The sequence below is a fragment of the Corythoichthys intestinalis genome, chromosome 15, assembly GCF_030265065.1.
Source record: "Corythoichthys intestinalis isolate RoL2023-P3 chromosome 15, ASM3026506v1, whole genome shotgun sequence".
Taxonomy (NCBI): Eukaryota; Metazoa; Chordata; class Actinopteri; order Syngnathiformes; family Syngnathidae; genus Corythoichthys; species Corythoichthys intestinalis.
In genome coordinates, this window is record NC_080409.1 from 32,825,435 (window position 1) to 32,844,233 (window position 18,799).

The 18,799-nt window shown below is 38.5% G+C and overlaps 1 protein-coding gene across 5 annotated transcripts in view; it reads right to left on the minus strand.

Annotated features, from left to right (window-relative positions):
• Window positions 1–18,799, minus strand: part of actn1 (actinin, alpha 1) — a 104,762-nt gene that overhangs the window by 33,808 nt on the left and 52,155 nt on the right. For 3 of the 5 annotated variants that reach the window (XM_057860355.1, XM_057860352.1, XM_057860354.1), the window contains exons 4-8: window positions 14,726–14,812; window positions 11,980–12,067; window positions 4,431–4,509; window positions 4,250–4,331; window positions 158–243 (exon numbers count right to left, since the gene is read on the minus strand). In XM_057860355.1, coding sequence (XP_057716338.1) covers window positions 158–243; window positions 4,250–4,331; window positions 4,431–4,509; window positions 11,980–12,067; window positions 14,726–14,812 — 422 coding nt within the window. The remainder of the gene's footprint in view (window positions 1–157; window positions 244–4,249; window positions 4,332–4,430; window positions 4,510–11,979; window positions 12,068–14,725; window positions 14,813–18,799) is intronic. The other 2 variants (XM_057860353.1, XM_057860356.1) reach the window with 1 other exon arrangement.

An 18,799-nucleotide genomic window follows, 5' to 3' on the forward strand; every position in this document is an offset into this window, starting at 1 on the left:
TCAGAACATGCAGAGAGAGAGAGTGTGTGACCCCTGCAGGGAAGCTTGTGCACTGCAGAGAGAAAGTGTTAGAATAACACCTGAGGGGTAAAAAGACAAGGTGAGGACGAGTGGGTGTGGAAGAGGAAGAACAAGGAGACGCTGCATCCACGGGTACCTTCTGGGCGCCCGAGAAGGCGTGGTAGAAGCTAGACACGTAGGTCATGATGGCCTTCTCGTCCGGACGGGCAGTGCCCACAATGTCTGCGGGTGGGGGGAGGGAAGGGGGAGGAAGTGGGGAGAAGAAGGGGGGATAGAGAGGAGGTGTGGCGGAGGGAGGAGGGGACTCGTCATTGATGAGATAGAGCTCAGCATTTTCGCCACACATCAACAAGTCCAGATGTGCTTGCTTGGAAGAGGGGATTTCATTTGTTAAATAGGCAAATAAACACAAAAACAGCATATAAAAAAAAGAAACACTCGGGGCACTACTACATTTAAAGTACCTACGGGTGGAGGTTAGGCATTCAGTTTTGTATGCGTGTTTGTATGTTTGTGTTCATGATAACTCAAGAATAAAGGATTTTCAAAACTGCAGGGTATGTTGGTATGAAACAGAATAGTGATTACATTTTGGGGTAATGAGGTCAAAGGTCAGAAAAGGAATTTCATGATAAAAGTTCTCATACTTCAAGGGATTGCCCACTCTACCAAATATGGTAATGTTTTGAATTTGTGCGCTCTCAAGTGCTCCTTTAGTTTTATGTATTTTTTTCCATCCACAATTTACTACGTTTTTGAATTGTAAAAATACCCTTTTTTTAACCATCTTTGAAATTATTCCAGTTCAGTTTTGTTTTCGTCAACGATGACGATAATGAAAATATTTCATCAACGAACAATTTTTTCAAGACGATGACGTGACTTTGCTGGGCTGCAGGATGGGGGGGGGATGGGCTGTGCCATAGTTTTCATCATAAGTTCACAATGTGTGATATTTTCTTGTCGTATAGTAGTTAGCACTTTAAGTGTTTGCTTGTGTCACTCATGTGACATGCTGCGCAATCCCCCGACCACTCCGCCCGACACACAGGCATACTCACCGGCCGGTGAGAGCATGTGACCAATCTAGGCTCCTTTTGTGGAACACGTGTCAGGTGCTGCTTGGCAAGTTTTGTTTTCCGATCTTGGCTATGCCATGTTGGTTTAGCCTTTATAGCTCTGTGCATAGTGATCATCACACACTAAACTTACTTGTAGTGCAAGCATAGCGTTTGTGTTAGCATAGCGTTCGCATTAGCATTTAGTGTGGTGACTTGTGAGTGTCTTCTTAAACTCTTGAAAAACTTTTTACCTACACTTCGTGGCGTCCAGGTGAGTTTAGTTAATGCAAATAACGTGTTTTTTTTTTGCTGAGTGTGTATTATCATCATGAAGTTATTGATGTCCTAGACTCTAATTATGTGCTCGTCTGTCAATGTTCATTCATTATTGTTCGAAACTTTTAATTTATTTATTCATGGACTAAAACTTATAAAGTTTACAGACGAAAACATTTTGAGAATTGTCAACTAAAACTAGAAGAAGTTGAACACATTTTGAAATAACTAAGATATGACTAAGACAAATAAGTATTTTTGTCCAAAAGACTAAGACGAAAATTAAAAGGGCTGCCAAAAACAACACTGGTCGATAGAGGCGTGCGAAATTACCGATTATAAGATTATTCGCGATTCGGCCGCGGAAAATTCGAGAACTATTCACAAACATCCAAATTCCGATTAGTGAATCATAAAGGTAAAGCCGAAATAAAACACAGTCAGCGCGGTCTTCGGGACGCAATGAGGAACAGACTGAGAGTAAATGTGACGGCCCCAGGCCGTTTAATAGTTAATTTTCTGAGACTCTTCCAGTTAGCTGATCGTCGCCTCCACCAGCTGGCTGCTTCCCCTCCCACTATGACGAAAGCTGATCGATGCAGGATGGACCGACGACATCGCCACCGCTGATTGGCCAAGAAAAAGGCGCCAGGCTTCATGAACCTGCCGCTGTCAACGTTCTACGAGGTCGCATTTGACAGCATTCTGCCGCGGTCCTCCTCGCCAGCTGCTTGCTCGCCATTCACTCTCGTTTGCATTTAATCGCTACTTTGATACACTCCCGCTTTTTCGGTGACGTCTTTTGTGTTTATTCGTCATTGGATCGTTTTTGTTCACCACTGTAAATAAGAGCACTGAAGCAAGTAGGGGTAAGTTGCCATTTCTGTTCAACCCGTTTTCTCCTGTTTTGTTTAGTGTAAGAAGCTAGCTTAGTGGCTGTCTTTTCTTTGTTCTTTTTCATGATCAGGGTTTAGTTAGCGGGTTGGGTTTAAGTGTAGATTCCTTTTGTTTGTTGTTTTGGCCTGGGCTTACCCTGAAACCGCGCTTCATCCACATTTTGTACATATTCATTGCGAGTTTGATTGTTGTGTAAATTTGTGTCCACTTGTACATTTGTGTGGCTCGTTTTATGTTACGCCCTTAGCGAGCCGTCCGTGGGACGTAACCGTAAATATCATGTTCAACTCATGCCGCTAGATAAAACAAACAAAAAAACAATAATACCTAGCTGCAGCCAACAGCCGCTACAAACAACGCCCAGTTGCTAGTTGCTACAAACATATGGCTACATAGGGCTACGGTAGATATCACATATATGTAGAAATAGATGCAAAATGACAGATTTACCGGCACTAGTAAACAGCTGCCATCTTAAAGCAGTGGACTTCTATTAAAGGCTCTGTTGTAGCGAACCTAATTAACTTTTTATCTAAAATACTTCTAAACTGGCAAAATCTTGACTTGAATCCATCTTTAAATGATGAAACAGTTTTAAACCTTTGACATGTCAAAAGTAGATAGAAGTCCAATTATGAAACAACGAGCACAATTTTAACATCTTTAACAGTTGATTCACAAAATTAAACTAATTGAATGTAGTTTAAAGCTGCTGATACAGAATGGGGACTTGAATATTTTATTTACTGTTTTTAACTGTTATCTGTGTACTGAAACAGTAGTTTGGTTTAGCCTGAGACGATTTTTGAACAATCTTGGAACTAATGTACAAAACATTAAAAGCGGGGGGATGCATCAATAATCGACTTATAATCGAATCGGAGCCTCTGAATTATAATCGAATCGTTAGGTGCCCCAAGATTCCTACCTCTACTGGTGGAGTCACACTTGTGAATGAGTCAAATTTAAATATTAATAAATAATTCAATTTGGAAAACTACATGGAATACCACATAATTAAGAATCCATTTTTATTTTATTTTGAAAAAAAATAATTGAATTCAACTACATTTAAATTATTAAATAAAAGTATGTGAGACAAAATGCATGGTAGTAATCTGCTAGATTTGAATTAAACCTTTATAGGCCAAGTGACTTTGGGGGTTGGGTAATTAATAAAGCCAATCGCTGGACATGAGATAAACAATCTTTCACATTAGCAACCACACACTGCAAAAACACCTCCTTAAAACTAGTTAAATTCCCTTGTTTGCAGTGTAAATCTACTAGAAGTAAGTGAAATCATCTGCCAGTGCTTCAACTAAATTTTACTCACTTTGATTTTTTGTAATAAGAAAAATAGCTAGCTGAAAATATGCTTAAAAGACCTATTTTAAGAATAAAATTGTATATTTAATCTTAAAAAATCTTTGAAATGTCAGAAATGTTCTTAATTCAAGAATAGATATTGTTCAAAACATTATTTGAACACAATTCTTTCTTGATTAAGTTGAAAAATGACAAACCTTTAGATGTATGGGCTTAATAAGAACAAATAGTACTTAAAGTAAATGGAATACTTGGACACATTAGTCTGTTAACTAGTCTTTAACACTCAAAACAAGATGGAGAAAATTATTTGACTCGATTTCAGAAAAAAAATCTGTTTAAGACGTTATAGATTCGCAGTGCATCAATCGAGAATTTAGTGTCCAATCAGCCTACCATACGTTTTGGGATGTGGAAGTAAACCAGAGTAACGGGAGAACACGCAGGTAGGGGGAGAAGATACTCCACCGAGCCGGAGCCCAGGATTGAACCCTTGATCTCAGAATTGTGAGGCTGACGTGCTAACAAAATAAAATCAATTTGCCTGAGAGTGAATCAGTTATTCAGAAATTCAAAAGCATACTGCAGCTCTGCTTCACTTTTTCCTTGAACACAACAGCAGTTTCCATGCAGTCAACTTGAAAATAGACAACTTCTATTTTCACCTTCTGCGTCCAACATCTTGGGAATATCCAGGTACTTCTCGGCCACGTCGAAGGCTGTATTCAGATTGGTCATGGGGTCGTCCTGACAACAGGAGAAAAAAAACACAGTAATGCCCATCTGTTCTTCTTCAACCAGCAATTAGTCACCAGTCACTCGGCTTTGTGTCACGTGTCCTCTCACCTTGCGCAGTTTCCCGTAGTCGATGAGCTCCGGACGGTGCCGATGAATGAGGGCGCAGAAACCCAAACCGTCTTTCCAGCTGAAGAGCAGCATGAAAAGAAATTTTTTTTGAAAAAAGATGGATTAGGTTGGAGCCTTAATTTACTGACTACCCTTCGACAAAGTGAATGATCATGTTTCCGTGGCATCGACAGTTAATGTGCAATTTTGACCGGGAGGGCCTAGCAAGCATATTACTGCAAATACAATAATTGAATTTTATAACCTGAATTTTTTTTGTGCTTCAGACCAGCAAATTTTATCATATATTTAATTATTAAAAATAATTTATTCACAAAAATGGTTTTAAAAAAAAAACAGGAAAAACTAAATATTCTTTTTGTTTTTCCATTTATAAATTCTTATTATTTTCTGACCAAAAAAAAAAGAAAAAGGAACAACTGTAAATATTCAGTCATTTTTTTTTTTTTCCATTCTATTTTTGTGTACATATACTGCTCAAAAGGGTAAAAGTCAATATTTACTTTAATATTGATTGAAATTAAGATGTTTTTTTTTTTTTTTTTTTTTCCCGTTTTAAAATAAAGTTTAAAAAAGGAAAACTAAATTACCGTAATTTTCGGACTGTAAAGCGCACCTGAGTATACTGTAAGATGCTACCCACCAAATTTAACACAAAAACGGCATTTATTCATAAATAAGCTGCACCGGACTATAAACCGCAGCTGTCCTCACTGTATTATGGGATGTTTACAAGAATAGATATTACCCGGTAACACTTTGACAGCGGCATCATAAGACTGTCATACGACCAAACCACCATGAAGCTTCATTGCTACAAGAAGCTTCATTTGGCCATCACTGCTCACTTGGAGGCGACAGTCAACCTCTGCTGCCACCTGCTGTCAACACTGTTGTCATCCAACATGCCTCCTAGTCCTCGCATCCATTGCAGTGATACAGATGTAAATAACAATTAAAATTCATGTTCTGTGCTTATTTTTTCTTCAGTTACTGTTCCAGTTGTTTCATTAATTGCTAGTTATGGTATTTGGTAACACTTTGACAGTGGCTCAATAAGACCGTCATAAGGCCATCATAATTATGACATGACACCGCCATGAGCATTAATGAAGGCTTATGGCAGATGTCATTTTGCGTCATCCGGCAAATTGTCTCACTTTTGAATGGATGTAAAAGATCCGAGCTGGACATAAATGGAGTTAGTGACATAATTTGCCAGATTACACTTAATGACATCAGTCATAAGCAATAATTAATGACCATGATAGTGTCATGTCATAATTATGATGGTCTTATGACAGTCTTATGACATCGCTGTCAAATAAAGTGTTACCTATTAGCAGGGGTGAAATTGGCTCGAATTTCTTGCCAGAACTCTCCAACGTGACGGTCGCCACGGAGCCAGATTCCCCCCCCCCCCCTTCTTTCTTTTTTTTTGGGGGGGGGGGAACCTCAAACTACTGAAATGCAGAGAAAACTGTTCTAGCAGTTATTTCCATAACACTGATTTTCATCTAAAATTGTAATTTTTAAATGATTTGCAAAATAAAAGTTAACAAAAACAGCAATAACCCCAACCTCCATCTCCTAATTTTTATTTTCCCTCATTTCCTTACATACTAAATGCCAAATTAAACTACTTAAGAACATGGGATGTATATTAAAATTGAAGTTAATGCATTTACTTTTTTTTTTTTTTTTTTTTTAAATAATAAAGATATAAGTAACATACATTCAGAAAAATAAGTACAAATGACTTATAATATGCAGAGTGAAATGGAATATATTTTGAAGATCGTGCAAAGATTGACTTTCTTAAATCATAAGGAAATTAATAAGTAGCCTAACATAAATGAACAAATATAAGTCCAAAGTGCACATTGACAGCTAAGATGTTCTGAACCTCTCCATCAGAGCAAATAAAATTAAATATGATAAATAAGCCTCCTCAACTCTTTCGTTGCTCTTAAGATTTGATCCTTTTTATATTGCATTGCCCTTTTTTTGTCGCCTCAATTCAACAACCTCTTTTTTGCTGTTCCACAAAACATGCACATTTGAACCAATCAGAGCTAACTATCTCTGCTGATCAAATGTCAGTATGTCAGCCAATTGAACGGATAAATGAGTCCAGGCATTTTGCTTTGCTGCGTGCATTCAAGTGACTCATCAATGTCAGACTCAGATAACTGCAGCAGCTGAGGAAACCTCCATGCCGTCCATGGAATAAAATAAATAATAAATATTGGTGGAAACTGATTACGCTACACAAGTACTTTATTATGCTTGTTGTTAACACTTGTGTATGTAAATCTAATGTTGGAAGATTGTTTTCTTCTTGGAGATGAAATGCATGTGTGGCAGCTTAGCATTTTTTTTTTTACATAGCGTTTTGACATTTGCCGTAATATTTTCGGAATCAAAGCACCGTGTACCGGAAGAGCATTTCGGCCCTGAATCTTATACCGGAACTGCGTTCCTGACCGTTCTAGCCCACTTTCACCTCTGCCTATTAGCCCAATAATAAATAGGCCACACAGGACTATACGCCGCAGAATTCAAAATGAGGGGCAAAATTAGGGGCTTATAGTCTGAAAATTACATTACCTGTTTATTTATATATTATCAATTATTTCATATATATATTTTTTTAATGTTTTCATAAAAACTAAAAAATCCTCTCTGCTTTCTATAGTCTTTGATGAAAGCAGATAATTACTTTTATAATTCATCAAAATGTGACAATCGCAAACATCTGCTTTTGCTCTGGAAAACAATGATACAGTTACATTAGAATCATAGTGCTAACATTTACAGCAAAAATGTTAAGCCCAGAGTAATACAACTGACAAATGATTTATATATGAGCCTTTTAGTCGACTTATCCCAAAAAATAATTGTTGACTACTCAACTGGCAAAATATCACTTGTGGCAGCCCTACTTTCAACATAAAAAAATGTAAAACGAAGCTGTTCATCATCTGGCTTACATCTCAGGTGTCACAGACAGATCACATCAAAGGATCTGCCCCTCACCCATGTCCGACCTGCACCCTGATATAACTTCACCTACTCCTTTCTTCTTCTCGCCTTTCATCCACAGGTATCAATGATTTAACAGTCCAGAAAAACAGACATACAAGTACAGTACAGCAGTACTTTTTGGATTCAATTTCATCCCATCTTAAGGTTCAACTTTAAGCCAAAAAGCTTTTTCTTTTTTTTTTTTTTAAAAATTGCTAACCGCCAGTGGCCAAAAAAGAGGGAGATGATTCAACACGGAAGTCAATCGTGCTTATAAAAATGTTATGAAATGTTGCCTTTGAAAGTGCTTACAGTTGAGCTTGTTTCACGAGCTTAGTGGCCTTCGCCTTGTGGCAGCAAGCAGGGAAGTGCCGCCCAAAGAAAACAGGAAAAAGGTAACCTTAAAATCTTGATTTACAGCCCGTTTCATCCGTATTAGTATATGCTTGCTCAGTTGGGCATGAATGTAGCAAAATGCAGTGATACCTTGACTTACAAGCACTGTACCTAAACTCTTTTTTTCCTTTCTAGTTAACCAGTTATAAGCAGTGTTGTTAATCTTACTGAAAAAAAGTAATTAATTATAGTTACAAATTACTTCTCCCAAAAAGTAATTGCGTTGGTAACTCAATTACCTGAATGTAAGAGTAATTAGTTACTTGGCAAAGTAATTGGTGATAATTACTCCCCCCCCCTAAAAAAAAAAAAAAAAAAAAAAACATTGGCCACACAATGTGAAGTTTTTAGTGAAGGTTTTTGGTACAATTGGCCCGAGCCCAATTCTTTACCCTAATTTACTCTTTACCCTGAATCAACTGTTAAAAGTTAGAATTGGTCCCATTATTGCATTAGTTCCCTTCTCTCTACTTTCGACATATGAAAGTTTTAAAACTGTTTCATCATTTAAAGATAGCTTCAAGTCAAGATTTTGCCGATTTAGAAGTATTTTATATAAAAAGTTACTTAGCTTCGCTAGGAAGGTTCTCTACAACAGAGCCGTCCTAAAAAGTCTACTGCTTCAAGATGGCGGCTGTCTACTAACGCATTTAGTGCCATGTCTGTCATTTTGCATCTAGTTATATCTATATACAGTTCATATGATATCTACCATGTCTACCATATCTACCATAACATGCGGGCGTAGTTTGTAGGCTATCGGCTACAACATGTATTATTGGAGCTAGCTAGCATGGCGTTTGCTCGGCGTCACAACTTTCTTGCCTCTCCCCACTCCAGCTCTGCTCTGTCGTCTCGGTGAGTCCGTCTCCCTCAGACTTTTCGACCAATATAGTAACGCATAGTAACGCATGCCTTTCCGTCCTCAGTAACGGTAACGGCGTTGCCAAGATGAGAAAAGTAATTAATTAGATTACCCACTACTGAAAAAAATAACGCCGTTAGTAACGCCGTTATATTGTAACGCCATTATTAACAACACTGGTTATAAGGCAATTGCCTATTTTTGGTAATTAAAAAAAAAAATATATAATAATAATAACCTCAGAAAGACATAGGCTCCACATACATCACACGGCATGTGCTACCCACAAATGAGGACATCAGATCTCGATTACAATAAAATGATTGTACTTTGTGTTTGTGTTTATTTTTATCAATAAATTACAAATTAAAATAATTAGATGTTATTATTATTTTGATTTTTTATGCATAAAACATACTCTTTACAGTTGATTTTTTGTTTTTTGTTTAATCATTGCCCGTCACTGACAACGACAGACGTTCACTTCATGTACTGCAATCTTCGGACTATAAACAACCGCTACCCCCCATTTTGAATCCTGCGGCTGATAGTCCAGTGCGGCATATTTGTTGATTTATTTGGGTTATGGTGCCATCATAGTTACGACACTATCATGGGCATTAATGAATGCTTATGATAGATGTCACTAAGCGTCATTTTGCAAGTTATGTCACTAACTCCATTTATGTCCAGGTTGGATCTTTTACATCCATTCAAAGGTGAGATAATTTGCCAGATAACACTAAATGACATCTGTTATAAGCATTCATTAATGCTGAAGACAGTGCCATGTCATAATTATGATTGTATAATGACAGTCTTATGGCGCCACTGTTAAATAAAGTGTTACCAAATACCATAACTATCAATTAATGAAACAACTGGAACAGCAACTGAAGAAAATTAGCACAGAACATAAATTTTGATTGTTATTTACATCTTTAGTGCTGCAATTCATGCTAGGAGGCATGTTGGACGACAGCAGTGTTGACAGCAGGTGGAAGCAAAGGTTGACTGTAGTGCTGCAACGATTAATCGATTAACTCGAGTATTCGCTTAGAAAAAAATATTCGAATGAAATGTTGTTGCTTCGAGTATTCGTTTAATTAAAGTGGTGTTGAAATGGTTTATTTTGAAAGTGTTTGCATTTAGTTTTATTGATTAGGGTGGATACACTGCCTTCTAGTCTGCCTCTTTTCACATGGCTGCATCCAACTGCTCCCTGTTAAGACCAACGTACGACCAAGTTTTTGTTTGAGCTAATGTTTTTTAATGCAGTCATAATTTAGTTTATAGGCAGGGGTGCACATAAGTGGTCCGCATGCGCGCATGCGTACTGGACGTAGACAAACGCGCTGGCCCTCAACGTCTTCCATACGCGTTTGCGTACCGATGGCTGACAACTGTATTTGCGGCGGACACGAGAAAATCACTTCTGGCCCCACTGAGTACCGGTAATTATTTCGGTGTTCCCCCACCCCCGTCAAAAGACAGACAGACGACAGAGACGTCACCGGAGCTACCGAAAAAAAGGACTTTTGCTGAAAAGTGGCTGCAGGAGGTACCATAGCTAGAAGCAAATGATGCTCGCACGGAAATGTGGTACAAAATTTGCCGTGAGAATTCCAATGTCGCTAATAAGAGCAGCGCGTTTCGTGTAGTAGGGTCAAAGAATTTCAGCCATCCAAACTTTGAAAAGCACGAAAAAAACAGAGCATGTGGCACTTAAGCAAACTATCGATGTCAGACAGCACCCCACTCGCCCTGCACAGCGCCATGCACTGACAAACGTGTTTTTGCTCGCATTTCACAAAGCTAAACATGCACGTTCAATGAGCTCTTATGAGGAGGAGGGCATCCCACTTTTATAAAAGGCTTGGAGTTAATGTGGGAGCCGCATAACGCCCTTTTTTTTAATTAGTGCTTTTATGTTAATTTCTTTACATTTCATTTCGAAGTAATGGCAATTTGGTTGTGCCAGTTGATGTTAATCGAGCATTAATTGTTAATATAATTAATTAAAGGTAATTGGCTCTAAGTAAAGCTTGTCATAATTTTATCACATCAGGCGGGTCGGCTCTCAAGCTCAATGAGGACCAAGTCACATCTCCAGGTCCTCCTCTGAGAACCTGGGCAAAAAAATTATGTGCACCCCTGTTTATAGGTATATTTAGCAGTTTTTTTTTTGTGGGAATATGTGTCCGAACCATTTGTTAAGAGCAGTGTAAAAAATTTTTTTAGCATTTTATAGCATTTAAGCTAGCGGACTTTTTCTATCTAAGTTAGCCAACTGTTCTTTTGTTGTACATAGATTTTTTTTTTTTCATACCGTTTGAGGTATTTTAATTTTTCATGCTCCTTATCCCATTACTCGATTATTCGAACTAACTAGTCCATCGTTTAATCGTCTACTAAAATATTCGATAGCTGCCCCCAAGGGAGCAGTCATGGCCAAATGAAGCTTCTTAAGCAATGAGTGGTGGTTCATTTGGTCTTATGACAGTCTTACAATGCTGCTGTCAAATGAAGTGTTACCGGTTAATATCTTTTGGTGTAAATGTCCTATAATACAGTGAGGACAGCTACGGCTTACAGTGCTGTGTGTCTTTTCTATGAAAAAAATGCCGTTTTCGTGTCAAATTTAGTGGGTGGCGGCTTATAGTCAGGTGCGCCTTATAGTCCGAAAATTACAGTAAACGGGGAGAACTGGCTGTGAATACACACATCAGTTCCATTGATGGGGGTGTATATCCAATTTGTTTTGACTGGGTGGGCAAATAATCATTGCCCCGCTTTCCCAGTCAAAATGGACTGAATGCCGAATGCCATTAAAGGCAGCCAATGATCAATTTGGTTTGGGGGGTTGGGGGGGATGCCAGTGTCCTATGGCATTAGATGATAGGAAACTCAGTGTACAAAATAATAGTTTGAATGTGCACGAAAATGTGTTTATTGCAAGAACTCACAATTAAATTTTGTATAAAAAGTTATTTTCTGCGCTCGCTTTTCTGTTTTTACTCACTTAGAATTACATTTGTCTACAACCCAACAAATACATCCGGGATGTGGACCAGGACGTTGCATATATTGGTGTAAATGCTTTTGGGTAGTAAACAGCCAATTAAAATGTGGCACATTTGTAATGTGTGACCAAAGTGTTGTTCCACAGACGCTGATTTTAAAGGGTTTTAATAGCAACACGGAATTAAAGCAAAGCAGATGAAACATTTGTAATCTCACCTAATGTGAAAGTTCTGAATGTTTACGTTCTTGTAGGGCGCCGTCTTGCGCTGGCACCATAGCAGTAGGCCCTCCTTGGCAGATGTCTCTGAGGTCAAGAAAAAGAGAAATCATTGGGGATGATACTACATAAATGTTATTTTGCACAAAAACCGCCAGCTATGCACACCGCAGTAAAAAAAAAACAAAAAACAAGCGAGTTTCACCCTTCCCAAGACAATAATATCATGAACCATGTGGCGTCCAATCATACTTCTGTTGTGAATTTCAGTAGTGGCCCAGCGCTGTCAATGACAGCCGCTGAGTAAATAGGAGATGCTTTGACATTGATGAAATAATAATATCTTAAAAATCAGTTGAGATATATGCTATTTATGACTTAATTTAAATGTCAATGCATGCTGCAACAACTAATCGCTTAAAATCGATTAATAAATTAGTTGCCGACGAATTTGATAATCAATTTTTACCGGCAGCTATGAGCAGTCTCGTTTGGGTGCTTGTTTGTGTGTAATGTGAGGCTGTGCGAGCGCCAGGGATTAGAGCAAGAGAGAGTTCACTGCTACCCTTAGACTGTGTTGCTGAATCAATAACATGATGAAGTGTCGAGAGTTAGATTGGCTTTTGTGTTTTTAGATGTAGTGTGCCTCCGTCAGAGGTGAGTAAATGGAGCCAGTTGCATTGTTTGTAGTATGTTACTACTTAGCATGGAGCGTTAGGCTAGTTAGCGATTATGCTAATCAGTGTCTTAAGTGTCTGTATTGTGTTTTGGAGAAGCATCTTAGCACTTGAGTTATTGTTAGATAGTAAAGCAGTCTCATTTCTTTTTATAAAGAACCCAGACACATAAACCCATTCACATAACAGCTTAGAGTCTCCATCGAAGACTCCCATTCAAACTATAAATCGTCATACAAGAGAGTGTGCTTTGAAATTGGATTTGGATTGTTTTTATGAACAACTGTTTATTAACATTTATTAAAAACTTTAACATGTTTTATGTATTTAAAAAATTACAGTTGCAGACTACAGTTAAGTCAGGAAGCTGTAATAAAATATTCTTTTGGAAGGAAATAGTCATCCATTTTGTCTTCATCGTTACTTACAACATGCCTAAAACAGCTTCAAGTTAAATTGTGAAGGTAATTGAAAAAAGTGATATTTATCTGAATAATCGATTGTTTAATTAATTGTTCAATTATTTGATTATAAATATAATCCTTAGTTGCAGCCCGACAATGCACTGACTTTGATGGGAACGTCGTCCCTACCAACATGGCCGCCCTGAGGCCATTTTGGCAGAGGAGATGCAAGGTCTTTTGATGCTTCTGCCGTAAATTGAAATGACACAATTGTCACAAGTAAATGTCCAATCCACTTTTAATGGATTGGACGTCTAGCACCATCAATGAGTATCCAGTGAGTTAAGCAGTGTCTGACCAAGCCATGATCGAATCAAGTTACATTCAAGTAAGCATGCAGAAATTTAGTATTAAAAAAAAAAAAAAAAATTAAATAACATAATTTTAAAAATGAAAAAAAAAAAAGTATATCGGTGTATGTTTTTTTTATTTTCAAACGGGGTCTTGGTGCAACACTCATTTAGAGTAGGATTTTAACATGTTACATGTACATGTCCTCATCCATATCTTTATAATAAAGTTATGTTACTTTATTCTTCCGAGTGTATTAGCACACAATCACGACTGCGTTTGAGACTGTTGAAATCGGTTGATAATGTGCACAGAGTGCACACCTATCACGCACAACACGTGAATATTTGTGTTTTTACTTATTTTGTTTTTGAAACAAAAAATAAATTTTAAAAAATAATCTTTACGAAAGCTCCAAACTGGCTGGAAAGTCGAGAAGATGAATGGCAGTGCTGGAAGGAAACTGAAACCAGGAAAGGTGTGAGCAGTTAATCTCCAGCCATTGTGACTAGTGCTGAAACGATTATTGATAAACTAGCGTAATTGGAATAGAAAAAAAGCTTCAAATCAAATTTTGCTACTTCGAGTATTCGTTTACGGTAATTAGAGTGGCATTGTAATGGTTTTGAAAGCGTTTGCATTTAGTTTTATTGATTTGGGTGGATACACTGCCCTCTAGCGGCAACAGTGAATATGACACAACTCATTTAACATGGCTGAAACCAGCTGCTCCCTGTTAAAAACAACATAAGGTAAGTTTTTTTGTTTGAGCTAATATGTTTTTTTTATGCTTTTAGTTTATAGGTATATCAAGCTGGTTTGTTTTGAGGAATATGTGCTTGAACGATTTGTTAATAGCATTGTTTGAAAAAAAAAACCAAAAACATTAGCATTTCATAGCATTTAAGCTAGTGGACGTTTGCTATGCAAGTTAGCCAGTTTTTCATTTGTTGTACTTAGATTTTTTTTTTTTTTTTTTTTAATACAGTTTGAGGCTGAGCTCAAGTATTTTAATTTATTTTTAAATGAAAGTGCAACTTTGCATCGTTTGAAGAAACACTCGGGAATTTTATTTTGTATTGACATTTAATCCCTTTTTGAAAATGCAATCTTGGCAAGACTGTTTTATATCTCCTAAAATTTATTCTGCAACCCATTAAATGTTCCAAATCCGATTACTTGATTATTCGAACTAAATAGTTGATAGATTAATCGACTACTAAAATAATCGATAGCTGCAGCCCTAATTGTGACATCATGACGAGTTTACTTACAGACTAAATGGAAAGATTGCACTCATACAAACTCATTACCTTCAACGGAAATGTCCTGAATGGCAAAGCGGAGGATGATGGTCCAAATCATCCCCAGTGTCATCTTGGCGTTGCCATCCACAATTTCTAGACACACATAAAAAAAAAAAAAAAAAAAAAAGATGTGAATAAAATGTAAGATGATTGAAGACAGTTTTGAGCCTCAAGCCTAAAGTCAGCTCGTATCTCACGGCAGTACTAGATTATTGTTATTCCACCATAATTGCTAGAAAGTGCTTCCTATTGATTTCGGGTAACTTCCTGTTGATTTTAGGCCATTTCCAGGTCACTTTCTATTAATTTTGAGTGAGATCCTGTTTGATTTTTGAGGAAATTGTTTATTTTGTTCCACTTACTGTTGATTTAGAAGCATTTTTGGGTCAATTCCTATTGATTTGGAGTCACTTCTTGTTGATCTTAAAGTAATGAATAACCATCGACAGATTTTTTGCTCAAGCATCAGATAATTTTGTGGGTACGAGTTGAAAATCAACTTGAGTGTATAGAAAAGTTTTTGGTGGGTTTTCATCAGTGACAATGTGAACTGACTGAGCACTATTGATGTGTTAAATTGAATGTGCAATTGGAAATGATTGGGGCAAAACATGAGCTTTTAGCTGAAACGTAAAATTTGGGGCTGGGGAATCCAACCCTGCATCGTGTGAATGGAATATTTTTGGTTGGAGCTAGGCTTGCACAATATATCGTTTGAACATCACCATCGCAATGTGCGCATTCGCAATAGGCACATCGCAGGACGTGCAATTAATTCTTATTTTTTTAACATGTAAACTTTTATTTTACTTCATAAAAGCAGCAAGTGTGCAGATCCTGGATACCCTTTATATGCCTGGATTAAATTGCATTATACAAATTAAGGATGTCCCCGATCTTATCACGTGATCAGAAATCGGGCCTTTGGTGACATTTTTCAGAGGATCGGAATAAGGTGAAAAGGATTGGGTCTTTAATTTAAAAAATATATCCATGTTTTTATGCTTCAATCTCGTACAGTTCCACAGCCTCTCACCCTCCCTCCTGCTCAGGCAGTGCGACCAAACTTTTTCTTGGCCACCAGTGCAGCTGGCATTTGGTACTTAACGTTAACGATAATTGAAAGGTTTTTAGCTTTGATCTGGCCTGAGAAGCCTCGGTAGCTCTACGATCAAAGGCACAATGTGTTAATCATCGTTAAACTTGCACCCCAGTCTGAAGTGTGCTGTGCCAACTCGGGCAGTTTACATGGCGACTCTGCGACACGAACACGCATGACTGTGTTGCGGAGTTGCCTCGCGTGCATATGGTGTCGGCAAAGACGGAAGGGGAAGACGAAAAATTCTGAATCCTGCCTAGAGCCTAGTTCGGGCCTAAAAAATCCAGCCCGACCCGACACGGCCCGCTGGTATTGAGGCCCGACCCGGCCCGAGCTCGATCACTTAACTAGATTTGCAGGCCCGAGCCCGAAAAACCCGATTTTTTTTTTTTTTTTTTTTTTTTGAGTGACGCGGAAAAAACGCAGCAGCAGCAATTTATTTTCATTTCTTCGAGTTGGCAGAAAAAAACGCAAGTTTTCTTAATGTTTAAATAATCTACATATTTTTTTTTGAATTATCAAAGCATTCACACAACGAAATAACGCTGGGAAAGTTTGTTAAACATATTTCTGAGTGTGTGGGATATTGTTCTCACATGGACGCGCCTCTCTGACAAGGAGAGGGAACAGGAGAGGGCGGCGCCTCGGCCGTGCAGCGGGAGGACAAGAAGAAAAAGCGGCCGGCGCCACGGCGTTCGTGCACACGCACAAGCAAAAGCGCAATACAGAGAGCATGCTCTCCATTTTTTTTTTTTAAAATAATTTATTAGTCCGGCATGGCGGCGCGACCCGACCTGACCCGAACGTGAATGCTTAAATTGTGGGCCCGAATGTCGGGTCGGGTCGGGTCAGGTTCGGGCACAAAATCTAACCTCTAAATTCCTGCCTCCCAAGTGGAAGAATTCAATTCTGGGGGATTGAAGGGCGGGGCTATCTCCGCATGCATACCAAAGGCTCCCGCAGTGCGACACCGCGCCGATAACGTCAGCACTCGTACATGTCATATTGGGTGTGCACAGCGGTCCTACTAAACATTAAAAACAGCAAATATGGCGGAATGTCGGCTTTAATTTACTGTTTTAATAATATTCTTAAATTAAATATGTTGAATGTTTCCATTTTTGTGCCTTTTTGAACAAAAGAAAAATGCCATCGCTTCGAGTGGGCGGGCATATTGTTTTTCCGGACTGAGGAACTTTGGTAGGGTCAAAGTGCATCATTCGCTGTTGCCTTGTAAATCTGCACGGCCCCCTAAGGGCCTGCCATTAATACTACATCGTTTTCATGCGGAATTGCAACATTGTTCGAATGGAGAAGGGCCCATACAAATGCAAACATTAAATTTTTCATCTTCTCGGAGAGTCACCATGTAAACGGCCCCTCATTCCATGTGTAAGTGAGAGGCTGTTGTCAGCAGCGTGAGCGTCAAAGCGTGGAGGAATTTGAGTGGACTCCCTCATATGGATTTTCTGAAGTGATTAAGCGTGTGATTAAAAGTATAACATTAAAGGTGTAATAAAAAAATTAGGGTGCGCATACATTTTGTGCTGGTGCACATTAAGAAAAAAGTTAGGTGTAACCAATGCAAAAAGCAAGTGTGGAGCCTTTGCAATATACTGTATATCGCAATGCTATTTTTTTCTAATATCGTTCATGCCCTTCCTAAACAGAGCTATTCAAGTTATCTGGTGAAAATTCTTGTAGTTTTAATATCGCAATATAATATTTCAATATATCGCAACCCACCCCCAAAAAATACCAATGATAGTTTTTTTTCCCCCCAATATCGTTCAGGCCTAGTTGGAACGGTGTGAATTGTGTGTTAAGTGTAGCCGGAAATAAGTACCAAAGTTTTGACAACAAAACAGGAACAATTTTAATTTGTAGAATCTTTGACACCATTGAAGCATAGCCACGAATAGTCATTAACACTGGCGTTTAATTCATTTTCATTTATTGTTTTGGTGTTTGAACAGCTCATCCATGGTGATGATGACCACGCATTGTGCGAATGAAGCGGTCCTCTCAGTGTTGTGCTTCCCGTCATGAAAATCCTTTCCAACAGGTTGGCCGCGTTCGACAAATCGCCGTAATCCAATCAGGATCAGGCGGCTCGGACGCTGCCTCCACCGATCGGTGACAGAAAAACTGTAAAACGGACACTGGGAGGTGGGACGACCCGGGTTCAAAGCAGTCACACTTAGTGGTTCTGTTTGAAACACTGCGCGACCGCTCAGACGGAAGGCGACTGATCAATACTGTTAATGCCATTTGAAAGGGCAACACCCCCTCCCTCAAACCCAAACAGCTCCCCGATGAGTTGTATGGACGAGGGATTCCAGGCACATAATCCGTCTGGAATGTTGGTCTGGCTCGGCGCCTCCGCAACAAATCTGATCAAATTGTTGCACCAAATATCTTTCGAGCTTAATCAATCAGTCCTGTAAATCACCCCTGAAGGAAACGGACATTGGTTTGGGGTATTTGCTGCTTTTGACGCCCCCAAACACACATTAATTGACACTGAACTCATTCGTTGCCATTGATGGTGACAAATGGACCATAGTTGCTCTAAAAATGAACTGTTTTTATATACAGTGTATCACAAAAGTGAGCATACCCCTCACATTTCTGCAAATATTTAAGTATATCTTTTCATGGGATAACACTGACAAAATGACACTTTGACACAATGAAAAGTAGTCTGTGTGCATCTTATATAATAGAGTTAATTCATTTTCTCCTCAAAATAACTCAAAATATAGCCATTAACATCTAAACCCCTGGCAAAAATAGTGAGTACACCCCTTAGAAACGACGTACATTCCTAAATGTCCAAATTGAGTACTGCTTGTCATTTTCTCTCCAAAATGTAATGTGACTCGTTACAGGAGTGCTGTCAGCATTGCTGCAGAGATTGAAGAGGTGGGCGGTCAGCCTGTTAGTGCTCAGACCATACGCCGCACTCTAAATCAAATTGG